General features: G+C 35.0%; 1 protein-coding gene across 2 annotated transcripts in view; it reads left to right on the top strand.

Moving 5' to 3' along the window:
- Positions 1–1,707: 1,707 nt before the first annotated feature.
- gdap1l1 (ganglioside induced differentiation associated protein 1-like 1) overlaps positions 1,708–17,584 on the top strand; it is a 21,238-nt gene continuing 5,361 nt past the window's right edge. The window contains exons 1-4 of one of the 2 annotated variants that reach the window (XM_016666311.1): positions 1,708–1,893; positions 2,094–2,235; positions 11,007–11,199; positions 17,075–17,248. In XM_016666311.1, the coding sequence (XP_016521797.1) occupies positions 2,113–2,235; positions 11,007–11,199; positions 17,075–17,248 (490 nt within the window). In that variant the 5' untranslated portion in view covers positions 1,708–1,893; positions 2,094–2,112. The other variant, XM_007542509.2, reaches the window with a different exon arrangement.

The raw sequence follows: 17,584 nt of genomic DNA, 5'->3' as shown, positions 1-17,584 counted from the left end.
ATAGTAATCACGTGGTACCGGAATTGTTTTTTTGTACTTTAAAATACATTAATTACTATTTTTGATCTCTAAGTTGCATTAAAATCGATGTGACATTATAATAGCATTGTTTATCATCCGGGTTTTCTTGAATTTTCATTAAAAAAATCTTTACTATAAGTTGTTAATTTCGCCCCCTGCTGGATCTTTAAAAAACTACAGTAAAAATACTAATCAAATCTCTCAATCTGAATGCTGTGTCTAATTTTTTGGCGCCATGTTGATCACCACTGGGTGAAATAAATCAGATATTTTACTTTCTGAAACTAACGAAGTGTTTGTGCCTATTTATTTAAAAATATTTCACAAGTTAGTTACTTAACTCTTGCTTTCAGTCATAAAGAATAAAAATATTTTATAAGTTAGTGACTTAACTCTTGCTTTCAGTGATAAAGAAAATATATTATTGTGTGTTATTTATTTTAAAACATAATCTAAGTCAAATTGAAAAAGCGGTTTGCTTTAACATATATTTAAAGACATTATGGGAGATAATTATCAGTCAGATCTTATTAACAGCTGTATGTTGAGAGATAACAGCAATGATTCTGGTGAAAACATTTCGTAGCGTTCAGAGCATTCAGGTGAGATAAAATGTTCTGAAAAAACAATGAACTGTAGTTGCAGTTTAAAGAAAAATGTTTTGAGGAATAAAATGATGTTAATAATCAATAATTATGTTGTCTATCTTCTACTCTTTAAGTCAAATAAATTTAGCGAGTTTTAGATTTTGAACCTAAATGTGAGTTTGTGAAAGATAAACTTACAGCAGTAAGTTGTGCTAACTTTTTAATAATTTTGTGTTGGAGAGTTTTTAGGTTAACACTTAAAAACTGAAAGAAGAAAAAGACAGAAGTGGGAACTATTTCCCAGAATGCTTTGTTTTTGTATCCTAAGATGGAAGTGCATTACATTGATCTGACTCTTGTGTTTTGTTAAGAAATTTTTTTTATTTTAATGCAACTGTCAGTTAGCAAAGCTTGAGGATAATGTCCTGTTCACACCAAATGTTTCTGAGCTGAATTCATTGAGATGTTTAATGATTCATTATCAGATCAGAAATTTTGTTTATGCATTATTGAATAATTCCGAAGTAAAATAAGTAGATATTTTAACTGATATTGTAAGTGAAAATAAGAGAAATGTGGCTCTTTAATTAGGTGAAAGCAGTTTTTTTTCTTGCATATTGTGAAATAATTATTTGGTTTAAATTTCAGCATTAAGTTAAAACTCACGATTAATGAAATTAAAAAAGTTAAATCAACGTCATGAACTTTAATTTCTGAGTCAAAACCAAAACTATTTCCTTGTCTTGACATTCATTTTCAAGTTAAACTACCTTCAACTTGACTGTATGATGTGTTTATTATCACGTTTTCACGTGTTGCTGATAAGAACTATTAACTTAACTGATTGATTTCCAAACTATGTATAATTTTCCTTCCACCCCACAGTCACTGTGCTCGTGTTTAATTTAAAATCCCAGTAAAAACACATAAAAGTTTGTGATGAAACGTGTGGATATTTCTGCTGTTGGTTCCTCTGATTCAACATAAAAAGGTTTCGCTGTGTTTATTTTCCACGTCCTTTCAGGAGCCGCTTGACCTTCCCCTGACTGCTCCCTTCGCGGGTCTCCACCGCGCATGTTTGTGCGTGCCTCATTGCGTGATGTAATACGGTCCTTCTGATTAATCCGCGTGCAGCAGCAGCATCATCCTCCTCATCATCGTCAGCAGCAGCAGCATGCTATTACTGAGAGGCAGTTTGCATACGGATTAGGCTGTGCGGGTTTTTAGCGGGAGGTGAGGCGGATTTCAGCACCGGAGCTGACTGATGCTGGCGCCGCGTGCTCAGGTGATGCTGCGCTCGAGCTGCTGACATCCTCCCTCCCCCACCCCTCCCACCTCTACCTCTCTCTCTCTTTTCTCTCTCTCTCTCTCCTCCCTCTGCGTGCATCCATCCCCTCCGTCCCTCCTCGCTCCGCTCCTCTCCTCCACACGCACAAAACGCTCTGTCATGGCGTCTTCCAACCATGTTACCCCCACCAACTGTAGCTGGTGGCCCATCTCAGCCATGGATGAGGACGGCAAAGTGGCGGACGGAGAGGAGTGCGAGGAGCCCACGGCGGAGTCCAAACCTTTCAACAAAGACAGGCTGGTTTTGTACCACTGGACGCAGTCTTTCGCCTCACAGAAGGTAAGACCTGGAACAGAAAATGAAAATGGAGATGGCTTCACGTCTCTGTGCATGCTGTTTGTTTGCTATATATGACCGAAGCGTGTCTGCATCTGGGCTTGTTTACCTCCTCCTGTGTGTGCAACACAGTACCGCCGCAGCGGGATGTTCATTTCCTCGACATGCAGCAGACATAAACGTGTCATCTGTCATGCATGATGACAGCAGAATGGTTCTCTGTTTTAGTTCATGCAAATGTTGTGCAGAGCTAAAGGCCTTTTCCCTCTGAAGCAGACCATATGGTGCTGTTTTTATGCCTTACTCGAGCCCACCTTTTGATCACCACAGATAATAAATTATTAGTGAACTTCCTTGAATGAGCCTGTGTCATTAAAACCAGCATTTAAGCTAGTCAGCTAAACATAATACATACATAATAACAACAACAGCATGAAGCCTCCAAAACTGGCCTTTTCAACAACATCACACATAAAGCAATATTTATTCTAACCTGCACTGTATAAATACCGCTGCATTACCTTCAGGGGAAACGTTTGTCCACAAGACGCTGAATTGCTTTTATGAAAATGAGAACAATAAATGCGTTTCCATTGACTATATAAATACGCAATTTGGCATTTCAAAAGTAAATTCACTTTGTGGAAACACACCAACTTCAAAAAGAAAATCTCGTTTTTCGATAAAAAGTTTTAGCGCTAGAACACGTGAAATTGGTTTCCGCATCAAAGGAGTCAAGAACCGGATGTTGCCACTGGCACAAACCACGAAGAAGAAGAAGACAGGAAGTAGTTGGAGGATGTTTTTATGGCGAACTCATTTATTTAGTGTGATTTTAAGTGGATTAATCATTTAATGTAAACACCGCAATTGTGAAATTGTGTTTTTGTCAACATCAATGAAATATTCAGAAAGTCTTGTGTACATTTGTAATGGAAACACATCTAATGATGTTTTGAAAAAGTCCAACAGTTTGCACATTTTTTTTACCAGAATCAGCTGGGCTTCTGGAGGATGTCATGTTCTTCAACGGTGGTGTTAAACTAAAGGCGCACGGGCCAAATCTGGCCCACAGTAACTGTTTATGTGGCCCTCCAGACTCTAGATTATGTCATAAATTGAACTTTAAGATGCATTGTGTGCTAGAATATTATTTTTTTCGTCAAATCAAATCTGTTTTCATTATTGTAGAAACAAATTACATCAATGAGATGCTAAAATTTTAAGAAGTACTAATCAATCGCAGAGAAAACTGGTTACGGTTAGTTTTATTAACACATTCTGCCTTTTGAGGACATTCGTGATCCTGATGTGACCTGAAATCAAAATTATTTTGACACCCTGTTCTACAACATTAAGTAGGGATTTTTTTTATTTGTTTGTAATATTTGCATTCTGTCAGTTTATCTATTTTTTTATTGTACATTTATTTAACCAGAAAGTTTCTTGAGATTAACACGTGTTTTTAGCAGACCTGCCCAACATAAAATACATAAGCAAAATAAAATAAGTCAGACTCAATAAATTACAGAGGAAGGTCCTGTTTAACTGTTTCAGGCCCAGAAGTTTTTTTAAAAAAAGATTCAAACTCTCCCAGAAAAAGCACAACAACCCCAAAAAGATTTTAAATTTGGGTACTGAAAGAAGAAGTGAACTCCAGAAATACAAAAATAAACATCTTCCATGATTGGAGATGACAAAGAAAGGGGGAAGAAACCAGATGATGAAGTAAATAGTGATTCATTCTGTGCAATGAAAGCAGAAGGCATTTATAAATAATGTACACACAGTTAAGAACATTAACAATGTAGCCTTTACTTATGAATTAAATCTTTATTTTAAAAACACAAGCTCAGTTTAGCATTTAGCTTCTTTAAAAAATGCTCAATATCCACTTTGAAAGCCAGGCTTTCATCCAACCCAATACCTGAACACTTGTAGAGCTAATAAGGTTTCTGCCTAGTTTATAAAAATCTACATAAATCAAAATATGGGAGAAATTTCTAGAAAATAAAATTAATTCCATTTTATTCACTTTCACAACCAGTAGTAAACAGTGGGGTAGGCCAAAAGTAGTCGGAAAACCATTCAGAACCTTATGAATAAAGTAGGATATCATCTGCAAAATGGTGCACTGTCATTAATAAAAGCAGCAAATTAAACAAGGCCCAAGAATGTGCCTTGGGGTATTAAAATCTTAAGAAGACTGAAGTTATATTTGTGTGTGAAAACACTGGCATATGTGAAATTTAGCTTTCAAACCATCTAAAAGCATCAACAATGGTTCCTGATCAGCTGGTCCAGCAAAAATTTACCAAAGTAAAGTTTTATCAATTTAGTGTTAAAAGAAATGATGATCCACTCATATGCTTCATTATTGTAACTGTGGGATTAAGTTTTCTTGAATCCTGATACTTTATAATGTAACAAAATGTAGATCTTCTCATCACTTTTAGTGAAGTTTGACCCTCTGCTCCATCGTTTTGGGCTTCCTGGCCTCAATCTGAACCTGGTTTCACACATGGATTATGCATTTATGTCAGAAGTCCTTCAGTACTTTATGTGGGATTATCGCTAGTGTCAACTGGCCCAGAAATAACCAGCAAGTACTTTGATAATGAATAAATCTAACGATCCATTCAATCACAAATGCAAACCAGTTAGGGATTTTTACAGTGTTAAATAGTCACTAGATAAAAATAAAAATAGCTTCTTGATTTGAATTGCTCTTTTGGGAAAACTGTTGTTATGATTTTGGCAGAAAGTGTATTTGTTGTTGTTTTTAAATGGTGCAGAAAATAATACGTTTTTGCTGTTCTTAACTGTGTTATCCTACAATGAGTGGTTCTGAATTAGTTCTAGCAAACAAAAATGTTTCCAAACAGCCTAAGTTGACTTTCTTATGGGGAAAAGAAAATGTTTAATCCTATTCAGTTAGCCATTTAAGTGGCAGTTCACGGCAATAGGTGGGGGAGGGGCAACACTACATCACATCAAACCTCAGGTTACTTTTTCCTGTATATCGTTTTAAATGGCATGAAAGAGAAAATTATTGCAGTTCAAAACAGTAATTTTGAAAACCTTGATGCTGCTAATAAAACCATGCAGACTATTGGCAGCACAAATTATCCAGTTTGGAAAAAACAAGCACATCTGGAAGGTGCCAAATAACTCCAGTGACGTACTGAATCCATTAAGCATTAAATATTTTTGCAGATGTAATAAAATAATTCACATCAGGGCTGAAATGATTAATTGGATTAATGGCGATAAACCAATTATTGAACTAATCGTCAACTTTCATTTGCTCAATGAACAGCACATTTAGAGCCGTAATTAAGCCAAAACTCTACAAAATATACACATTTTACATTTAAGATTAAAAAAACATTTGCCTATAAATATGTTCTACCCAAAACTCCTCAAGTGGCGTAGTTTTAATTTCACCCAGTTCCAAAAAACTATCAGTCATCTTTTGCTATATATTTATTAACTGGATAATCAGAAATTATTTGGAGTTAATTCAAGCAGATATTAGAATATATTTTTAGCTGCAGACTCTTCACTTGCTACAAATGATCACTAAATGAATGCTGCTGTTGCATTTTAGACAATGAAATTTTTCTTGTTTAAAAAAACATTGAATTGATTGTATTTCTAATATTGCATAAAAAATGCGTGAATAAAAGCAAATTTGCAAAATGTGCCAATTTTTCATCTTAAGCAAATATTGTTTGATTTTTTTTATCAATAAAATATTTTTTATATTTTTATTTAGCACTTTTTCTTTCTTTTTTTTAAAGTACAAACAACACAGTCATTGTGGTACAAGTCAAAATTAAACAAACAAGAAACACTGGGATAGAGAAAGGGAAGTAAATAAATTAAATATATTACATATTATTTCCAGTTGAAAGCAAATTTAGAATTTTAAATTTGATTAATGGTTACAATAATTGTTAATTAAGACAGTTGTTATTTTCAGTCCTAATTAACAAACTCATCTCTGGTCTGCATGTGGAGAAAATGACGTCTAAATGGGCTCATTAGGTTCTGGGTGCTTAAATAAGTGTATTATTAATTAATAATGGATAATGCTTACTCTGCATTTTCACCTTAGAACCTTTAACCTGAGTTTTTTATTGCTATATATTTCTGCTTCCTGTAATTGCATTGTTATGAGAATTAATAGGACTCATCGTCATTGCTTGTTATTCACCGGTGGATCAAACGGATTCAGGAATGCTCCTGAGTCGGTGGGACGATTTGTATTTCTCCGCTCTGCAGCCGGATAGCTGATTCTCAGGCTCTGATCTGATCGGCTCCGGTCCGAGCTGCTGAATGAAACGCTCGTCACTCAGTGGAGGGTAAACACAAAGCTCGTTGTCATGATTATCACTACAATCTTGGAGCTGGAGTGGCTCTCAGATCATGTGTAAACAGCGTCACAGACTGGCTTCTTCTGAGGCTCCGTGAAAAATAAAAACACACCAGCCTGCAGAAATGATTTGTTGTTCCCCTAAAAAACAAAATATGGCGGCTTTTTTTACGGTGGCATATCATAGGGCTATACTAAAAAATAAAAATAAATAAAAATACGAGAATGAAGTCATGATATTTCAGAAATGAAGTCGTATGAGAATAAAGGTGAAATAAGATCAGAATAAAATCATAGTATGTTCAGAAAAAAGTCATAATCTAGGAAAATAAAGTTGAAATAGAATAAAGTTGAAATACTATAATAAAGTCATAGTTTTATAAAAAGAAATGAAGTTATAAAATTGCAAGCAAAAAGCTGATGTATTATGAGAATAAAGTTTAAAAACCATGAGGATAAAGTCACAATATTACAAAAACAATCAAAATTTTGCGAGAATAAAGTTGAAATTATGTGACAAAATCATCACAATATTTTGAGAATAAAATCAGAATAACAAGAATAAAGTCATAATGTTATGGTAATGAGAAAGTTGAAATAAGATGAGATTAAAATCTTAATATTTTTGGAAAAGTCATAATTTACAAGAATAAAGTTGAAATAATGTGACAAAAAAGTTATAATATTTTGAAAATAAATCATGTTAACAAAAATAAAGTCATAATGTTATGAGAATCAAGTCGTACGAGAAAAAAGTTGAAGTAATGAGAATAAACTCCTGAATAATGAGGATCTGTTCTGTTTTCTGCATTCGTGGTGCTTCACTCCATCCCTTTTCCTGGGCTCTAATATATAAATATAATGTCATATTTTCGTCTTATTGTGAACACAGCAGATATGAAAACGTCAGAGATGGATTTAGCTCGATAACGGCACATTTATGTGCAGCCGCAGCGATCGATCGCGCTCCGGTAACATCAGGACCTGCAGGTCAGAGATTTACATCTCCAGCAGTGAGACTGTCAGACTCAGCTGTTTCACATGCCAGTTTCCCTCAGGCCAATCATGTAAGAGTTAGCTTCTGGTTTTATTTTTTAGTGTCATGATGTAGAAGTGGAAGGGGTTAAAGGTCATTGCAGATGGAAAGATATATTCTGCACTTTTTGCTGCTTCGCTGTTTCTATTGTTTTTATATTATTGTGCAAAGTCATCAGATTACAGATTTACCCAACTACCTGCACTTGTTTAAAAAGTTTGTTTAAAAGAAAGATTTCTGCAGAAGATAGCTGTCTTACTTCATTTCAGCACGTGAAGCTGTAAAGGAATTAATCAGAAGTTGATTTTAAATTTAATAAGGAGACTTCTGCAAAAGAGAACAGATGTTCGTAAAATTCATAATTTGTGTCAGCCATCTGTGTCTCCTATTAGAAATGTGGCTGGCACCAAAAGGCCTCATGCATGAATCTGCTTTGAAGGTTTTTTCACCTGAAACACTGCAAAACATAAAAATCTAATCAAGTATCTGTATCTAGTTTCTGGTAGAGCTGTGTAATAATATCGATTTTGTGATATATATCGATATTTTCTTTCCTAGAAAAAAATCGATATTCATCCGCAAGTATCGTAACATCCAACTGTCACCTTGCTCACTCACTGCTTGCTTCGCCGGGAGAGTGATTAGGTCATCAGGCTTAGAGTGATTACTTCAGATGTTAAGTGTCGAGGTTAAAAAGGTATCAAACTATTCAGAGCAGGGAACTTGGTGCACTTTATTTACTTTCCAAATGCATGTAAGCTACAGTTTGTACTGTTTCAATTAAACATGTTTTCTCACCACTTCTTTGATTCAATTTGTCCAGCTGTCGACTTTAAGTCTGTGTCCATGTCCAACCAGAGCCAGGTGTTGTGTAATTGGTGCTTTTAATCAGTTTTCAGTTAAATTAATTCAATCCAACTCTATAACAGTCACAAAATGTCACCAAAATCACTCTGTCCCTCTTAAATCTTTCAGAAAATCGCAAAAGTGTATTGAATTGTATCGTTTGCTGAATATCGTAATATATATCATGTCATGAGCAGAATATCGTGTATCGTATTGTGAGATTATTGTATCACTGCAGCCCTAGTTTCTGGTGCAAATATCTTAGTAAACTTAAAATAAGACAAAATAACTTACAAGTAAATTTTTTGCAAGATATGAGATTGCTTTAAGTCAATGATTTCTTAATATCCTCTATCTTGCTAAAACATTACTTGTAAATCAGTTCTGTCTTATTTCAAGTGCACTAAGATATTTCCAATGAAATCTGGACCAAAAATACTCTTATTTCCTGTAAAAAAATGACATTTTATAAGCCCTGAACAAGCAACAATAACTCTGAAAAACCTTGTGGCAGGTCTGTTTTATTTACTTCTTAGGAGCCCAAACTAAAAGTTGTAAATATTATATGCATAACTGGAAGTGTTTGGTTTGATGTTAGTAATATATGTAGTTTAAAATTAGTTCTTCATTTGCAATAAGACAAAAAGTTGATTTTAGCAGAATATTACAGTTTTAACTGAACATGTAAGCAATTTGTAATCTGTTGCCCTTGATGTTTAGCTACCAACTCATGGATAAATTGTTTTTTCTTTCGTTTTGCTCTACATGTTTCATTTATTAAGGAATAAATGCTGCTGAGAATTTTTATTTTTTGATGAAAATTATTCCAGAGGTGATGGGAGTTTCAAACTTATGTTTCATTCATTCAGACTCTACACACTTGGACAACATTAAAACCTTTTCTTTCGTAGTTGGTTTGAGTAAATCAAGAATACTGTTCTTAATCATTGGCTGTGAAAGTGAGTATGACACTTTCACGTCCTCAAAAGCAGGTACAAATTGTCACTTGGACTCGGTCCAAAATGTCTTCTGGCTGGTAGCTTTTGTACATGAAGATGTTGGATGTAAAAAAAAAAAAAAAAAAAGCTGCAAAAGGTAAATTTTCTGTAGTTTTAAAGCCAAAACCTTGTCAACTTGTCACCTCGAATTTGATCTTGTTGAGTTTTTCCTCATTTGATTATGTTTTCTCAAAACCCAATAATTATTAACTTGTTCCCAATCTGTTTTAATAAAAAAAAACCCCGAGCTGAATAAGAAAGTCTGACACATTTCCATTGTATCTTTTCACCAGACACAGTGCTACCTCTCGCTGCAGAGCCAGAGCTCGTATTTTGCCTTCCAAGCATCTGAACATCTTGGCATCATTAGCAGAGAGTGACTAATCTATCATTACATAACAAACTCTTCTTGCAACAGTAACTGTGTTATTTGTGGGCATCCTTATGGGACACCTTAGTGGTATAAAACTGCAACTTGACATTGAAGAACTTATCAATCCTGGATTTAACGCACTACTCACAGAGGTCTCTCTTTTAGACAAGCAACATCTGACTGCATTCATTCCTACTGTTAAAATCAGTGAATTAATTTAATGTAAAAACATCTTAGCAAAGATTAAATAAGACTAAATTGCCTGTACTGCAAACTGAATGTTTTAAAATTAATAAAATTATGCTATTGTTTACATCTGGAAATTTTGTGCATCCACTCAATGCTGGAGGGCAAAAAGACGATTTTCTTTTTTTACTTACCATCCATAGCCGTGCTGCCACAGAAGAAACATTGAAGAATAATTGTAAATCACTCGTATGCTGAACTTTTCTTGCTCTCTGTGTCAGCTTCGCTGTGCACACGTTGCCATAGCAACTGACTGACAACGGCTCCACTAGTATAATGTGCTCCAAAAAACTCTCAATCATTTCCCACACAAATGAAAACAGAACATTCAATCCATTAGAGTATTTTGTTTTCAGGCTTGATGTTTATTTTGTGATTATTAATAAGTGATTGCTGTGATAGATTAGCTACCACTGCTGTTTGCTAAGCTAACACAGCAGAGGTTGATTAGCTAATTTAAACACCTGGTGATCTGTCAGAGTTGGTGTTTAATTGGACTTTTTTTATTTTTGTTAACTGAACTGAAAGACACTGAATTCTGCAGCACATCTGCATTTAAGGTTTTCAAAGTCAAGCTAGCATAACTGACCTTCTTCCCTCTCCTTCGCTGTTATTTTTTTAATTAAATTTTTTTCCCGACCTTGTTATATAGTTGTGTAATTTTGACAATTAGCATCACTTTTCTTTTACATATCAGGCATACATTTAAGATTTAGCACGTTATGTCGACAACTTGACAGCTAAAACCAATAGTAGTCATCGTCGAGGAGCAGCTTTTTTGCACATCATGTCACATTGCAGAGTGTCTAAAACAAACAAGCACTCATATGTTGTGATTCATCTGCAGTGACATCCTGTTTGTTTGGAGCTAAGCCGTGTGTGTCTGTGTAATTTCAGGTACGTCTAGTGATCCATGAGAAGGGTCTGGTGTGTGACGAGAGGGATGTGAGTTTGCCGCTGCAGGAGCACAAAGAGCCTTGGTTCATGAGACTGAACCTGGGGGAGGAGGTTCCCGTCTTCCTCCACGGAGACACCATCATCAGCGACTACAACCAGATTATAGACTACATGGAGAAAAACTTTGTGGGAGGTATGACATGGGGGTTGTAACTAGGCCCGCCACAGAAGTTATTGCGATAAACAATAGTATTGTTGTTTTGAGAACATTTTCAAATAATATAATACAGGATCAATAAACTTTAAATTTTAATGAATATTTAACACTGGAAGTAGAAGACATTTTAAATATCTGAAATAAATAAACACCTTCTCTACGTTTAGATTTTTTTTATTTCTGTAGCGCTGATAGATTCAGCTCTTCTGGTGCTCTGCTATCTGATTTTTCATTTTACCTCCCAATAATCACTTCTCTACAAAACGGAAAAACTTTAAATATTATCTATTTACAAGATGTGCAAAGTGCCCTTCAGATTTATTAACACCTTGATGATGATGGTTAAAAAAGATTTATGGCGTTTTCTCTGCTCTGTTAGATTAGGGATTAAAATGGAAACATTTATCGCATTTTCATTTTGTTTGGTTCTCTTTCACACTGAGTTATGTCAAATGAACCAAACATTTTGAGCAACCTGTTCCCCTGCTCACCTGTGGGGGCGCTGCATCAAGAACTACAAAAGGAGATGACATGAAAACCTCTGAACAAGAACGCAACTTCCTTCTTCACCTATAAGCAACTGAGCGTCAATCGACTATCGATAAATATATATTTGATCACAAAACAGACAATGTTAACATAATATCTATGTAAAAAAAAAATCTTATCTTTGTAATGATAACATAGAAAATTATATTTTCTTATTTTCCACTTTCTTTGGTTTCTGTTGACAGACTGTTCCACAGATTTGTTTAGTTCTGACTTTGCTTATGTCTATATATATTTTTCTCTGATCCTCCCAAATTACAATCGCTATCTTTTAATAAATCTTTTCCTTTTCAATATGAAAAGGAATAATTTGGGGCTTGTTTGTGTTAACCAACTTTGACATTAACTCAACAGGAGAAGCAATTTATTATTAATAAGAGCTAAACGTCTGATAATTTGCATTATAAACAGTAATGACTATGCATTTGTTGCTGTTGTTTTTTATCAAAGGATTCCCAGAAGCTGAAAACCAAAGATCCAGTAAAACAGCAGGAAGTTTGTGCATGGTTCCAGTGCAGCTGCTGGTTCTGTTCATACATTGTTCATTTGGACTAACAGGGACAACTGGAAGACATTCCAAGGCCGCCTGTCGTCCTTATATGGAGTGTCAGTATGAAGTCACTGCTGCGTCTTTGCTCCAATGTCACCAAAACCATCTCGAATTATTACATAAAAAAAAAACTGGAATGTTTCCCAGAGAGGAATCTGAAAGTGGTTTCGAAAATAGAAGATTAATTTTTGTATCTTGAAGCTGTTAGTAAATATTGAGACTAAAATAAACGAGCACTGAAGGTGAAAAGCAGAAACAACATTCTTATACAAAAGGTAGGGAGCCATTTATCATTCATTAACCTTGTCTAAATGGTGTTGAAGACAGATCTTGTTTTTGTTAAAGGTGACCTGTTATGCTGCCTTGAACAGGTTAGGTCAAGTCTTATATTTTTTGCACAAAATTATTCTTGTATATGAGCTGTTTTAAGGCATCTTGTCACTTTATATCCAAATAAGTTGCTACTGGCCATGCTAACTCAAAATGTCTGCAAACAGTTGCACAATTATACAACCATACATCTTTGAAAAGCAAAAGTGGAGCCTCCTGCACACCCAACAAACCATTTTTGTTTTTAATTTGATTTTAATATGGCTGAAACAGTTAGCGTGGTAAGGTATTTCACAATGTTTGTAGGATTTTGAAGCGGTTCATTTGAATTTTTTTATTTAATTTTGTTAATATTTTGAGGAATACCATTATGTCATTTTTGTAATGTTTGGACATCACAAATAATAATCTCTGCTATGGTGAAGACTAATGGGGATCCAAATGCAGCAAGAGGTTTCTGAATGGCAACTCAACAAAACACCTGTCTTTTCCATCAGCCATTGTACAGAGTACACAGTGGTAAAACCAGCCGACCAAACGTGCTCAGCTTGGGATGCGAGGTATCTTTGGAGCACTGCTGGGGTTGCTAGGCAACGGCAGAGCTCCACTGGGGTTGCTAGGTAACGCACAGTACCTTCTGATTTGTGACGTTACATTCCGGAGATTTTTGAAATGGCTAATTTTCCTAACATAAGAAAAACATGAACTTATTGCCAAAAACCCCCTGACTGGGTGGGTTTTCCAAGCTCATGGTTGTTTTTTTTAGAAGCAGTAGGAATCCAAATGGAAGTACAAAAAAGTGCAAAGTGTGAATTTTGTGCAATATGTCCCCTTTAAGAACAGTCAGAAAATGTAAAACAATTAAATTTTGTTTTTTGTTCCCTTTCTTTTCATAAGACTCCTTACTTTTTGGATAATTTAGAGACATTGTTACTATAGAAATCAGACTACTTTTTTGCTTTGTTAAAATATTGAATACTTAGTTTATTGCTGAGCTTTAAAAGTAAAAATATATTTATATATTTTAGCCTGGATTGCACTGCAACAAAACACACAGGAGTCAGTGTATGGCACTGCACAGTAACTCCAGTGTTGGCTGTAGTATTCTCAGCTGAGATGTTATATAACACAGATGGTCTCTATTGAAAGCAGCAGATGACCAGACTTTCTGCTTCCTCTGAAACAAAATGCAGCAGCTGAAACCTCTTTCCCTTCCAGACTCCTACATTTTAAACCAATTCTGCACAACTCCAGCATTTACAGCAAAACCAGAGACACGGATGTCTTTATGTAATCTATAAAGTGTTGAAAAAAGACCCTTAATGCTGTAAAACCAGACATCCTGCTGGACAAGCTTTTACCCAGAATTCAGTCTGAGATATATGTCTTGCAGGCGTGTTTTTTCTCTGCATTCATATCCCTAATGAGAGCTGCAGCCAGCCTCAGGTGCCTCAGAGAAACTAAATATATCATGTCTTTTATTTTTAAACTACGTTGCACAAACAGTGCTGTGAGAAGTACTTCCTCTCTTACATCTTTCTTCAGGTTTTATCTAATCACCTTTAAAAGTTTCAAATCATGTAACAAAATTTAAGAAGACAAAAATAACTTGTTAAAATAGAAAAAGTAGTTTTTAAATGTTGATTTCATTCATGAAAAAGCAAAAAAAAATATCTGTGTGGTGATAAACTAATTAACAAAACATGTCTGTCAATAGGAAGTAGGCTGAAACATATCAAAAAGCAAAATATTATGACTAGATATGATGAAATTCTCAAAGATTTTCAGGCTCCTATTTAATTTTTATTTCACTTTGTATGTAGGCACTTTGTTAATATACAATTTATATTATTGTCACATATTTTTACACTTAATTGGGTATATTTTGTTTCTGTGTTGCTGCAACAAGTGAATTTCTCCACTGTAGGATTAACATTCTATTTTATTCTTGACTCTTTGCCGGTTATCACAGGAGTGGAACAGAGTATATATTATATAATATGTTATATATTAGGAGAAAAGTTGATTTCATTTTTTTTCTCCTCCATATTAGTTTAATATATTTTGATTTTTTCATGTTTTGTTTGAGTTCACAATTTGTATAATAATGTGTAACACATGACAAAGTCATAGCAGTGCATGCTAGCAGAAAGCAAAACCACTACAGCTGATGAAATGTGAATGAATGTGAAATGTGATGAAACAGCAGCTGTGTTTACGTTACAAAAGTATGCAAAACTTTGTCGATATTAAAAAAAACACAATTTTGCAATTGTGGCGTTTCCATTAAATAAGAAATAGAATTAAAATCACACGTGAATAAGTAATTAAAAAACACTCTGCGGTGTCTCCTTCCTACAACTTCCTGTTGTCTTCTTCGTTATTTCCATCAGTAGTAACATCTGGTTGCTGATTTGGTTATTGAACGTAGTGTAATACAAAAATAAACTAGGTTTTATACAAACACAGTAAATTTAAAACAAAAGAACAGTAGTAAAGTATATTTACACGTTCGAAGGAGTGGGTAGAAGTATGAACTTATTTTTACACCCTCCTCTTTTACATTTGTTATATCATCCAATAAATTCATGTTAGCTTGATTTTAACAGCCTTTTTTATTATTTTATATATCCATATCAATAGCTAATACAGTGAATTCATAATTACATGCCATTATAACCAAGCATCATTTTTAACATGTTAAAAAAAATTCTACGTGAATGACAACTTTTTTTAAAATTAACAATTGATAATAGCAGTCACATCATGTGACTCGTTTGATGAAACATAAGTGTTTCCATTGGAGTTTTGTGAAATACACTAATTTTGATAAACCTGAAAAACATAAATGAAAAACCTACGTTTTCTTTTAAATTGTTGTGTTTCCATTGACCAAATTTATTTTTCTTAATTTCAGATTTCTAAATTAAACTGTCATTGGAAACGCAGCTGTTGAGGCTGCAAAAACATTTTAGCCAAAAGGTAAAGAACAAAAACTAAAGTTTAGCTTCTTCTATCTTATGTATAACACAGTTGGGAAGTTCTTTGTTCTATTGTTGTAACATTTGCATGACAGTGCAGAAGCAGACCTTCAGGACCACTGCATGGTCTGCACATCTACAGACTGATTACTCAGCATTCTGGTGCGTTGCCAAGTGCAGCTCTGCTCTCCCTTTTGGGAGCTTCTCCACCGGCTGAAAGCAGCTGTCTGATCGTTTCTGTTGGGTCAGAGATGCTGTCCCTGAAAATGGCTGGCTGTGATAAACAACGCTGCTGTTCAGTCATTAACGGTCAATGCTGCATGTCAGCTGCAGATCACTGTCGCTCCTCACAGGTTTGATGGCATTCTCTGGCTTAAGCTTTCCAACTTTTCATCAAGATTTGATTAAAGTGAAACATTTCAGTTTTTGCTTCCTCAAACCACAGGATATGACTCCGAACTTTAAAGTTGTAGTATGTAACTTTCATTAAAAAAAAATTCTGTTTTTTTTTTTGTTTTTGTTTTTTTCATATTTGTTAAAACTATGAAGTAAATGTTAAAGAAACGCACCCGGTCAAAAACAACCAATCAGAGCCAGGAGGCTGGTCAATGCTAATGCTAATGGCGGAGAAACAACTTACCTTTACAGGAAAACTGTTTGTTAGCCGTAATCTGTGGCTATGCTAACTAGCCTTAGCATTCATGGCAGGCTATGCTAGCTGTACCGCAGAAAGCAAAGGGGAGGTGTAAATGAGCACCACTACACTGAGGATGATTGACAGCGCTAAAACCCGCCTCCTAACTGTGAGGCGGGTCTTAGCATCACAGTGCTAACTGGAACTTATCCCAGTTAGTACTGGGATAAGGCAGAGGAGCTCAGTTTTTTCATGTTATCTGTTTCATAACATAATGTGAGGATTTAGTGACAGTTTCAATAAATATATTAGAAAATATTTAAATATATATATACATATGTATATATATTTCTTAATAAAAGTTGCATAATGCAGCTTTAATATGAGTTGTTTTTTTGTTTGTTTGTTTTTGTTTTTTTTTACAGAATTTAAACTGAGTGAAGCTAAAACTGGAGGAGTTCTGGGTAGAACATTTAAAAACAAATACATATATTTTATCTTAAATAGAAAATGTGCCTTTTTTAACAGTCTTTATACTCCAGTTAACTATTAATTGATTACTAAATTAGTTGATGATTATTTCAACAATCGATTCATCGCGATTAATTAATTTAATCATTCCAGCCCTAAATGTACTTTTTTGCTTCGTTTTTGCTGTTTGTAAGAAATGTTTTCTCTGTCCAGCAGAGACATTTTGGTAATTTTGCAGAAAGTTACTGAGGAGTTCTGGAAATATCTCGATTTGTTTTTGGATCCATTGAACGTCAGAAATGCTACCTTCTCTTCGTTTGTGTCTCCCTCCTACAGAGACGGTGGCTCAGCTGATTCCTGACCCGGACTCACCTCTCTACGACCGCGTGCAGCAGTACCGCCACCTGCTGGACGGCCTGCCCATGGACGCTTACACGCACGGCTGCATCCTCCATCCAGAGCTCACCACTGACTCTATGATCCCAAAGTACGCCACCGCAGAAATACGTAGTAAGTGACGCCAGGCATGAATCTGCATAACTCCGTGGTTCTTACAGGAGGAAAGGAGAAAGTTTGGGTTGTAGAATTTTCAAGATATTTCAAAACAGCTTTTAATGAATTAATGCTGTTTTAGTTATGGCTGGACAATAAATCAATAACAATATGTCGCAACAGATATATGACCAAATATTCAGTATATAGAATATTCACTGATCTTTGATCCAGAATCGCCCACTCTTTGGTTACCTAGCAACAGGTTACTGGGCAACAAGCAGTTTCAAGTCCCCCCCCCCAACTTTGGTTACCTAGCAACAGGTTACTGGGCAACAAGCAGTTTCAAGTCCC

This window comes from Poecilia formosa, unplaced genomic scaffold (genome assembly GCF_000485575.1).
Source record: "Poecilia formosa unplaced genomic scaffold, Poecilia_formosa-5.1.2 Scaffold703, whole genome shotgun sequence".
In the NCBI taxonomy this organism is placed as follows: domain Eukaryota; kingdom Metazoa; phylum Chordata; class Actinopteri; order Cyprinodontiformes; family Poeciliidae; genus Poecilia; species Poecilia formosa.
This window is presented reverse-complemented; position numbering and strand designations above follow the sequence as displayed.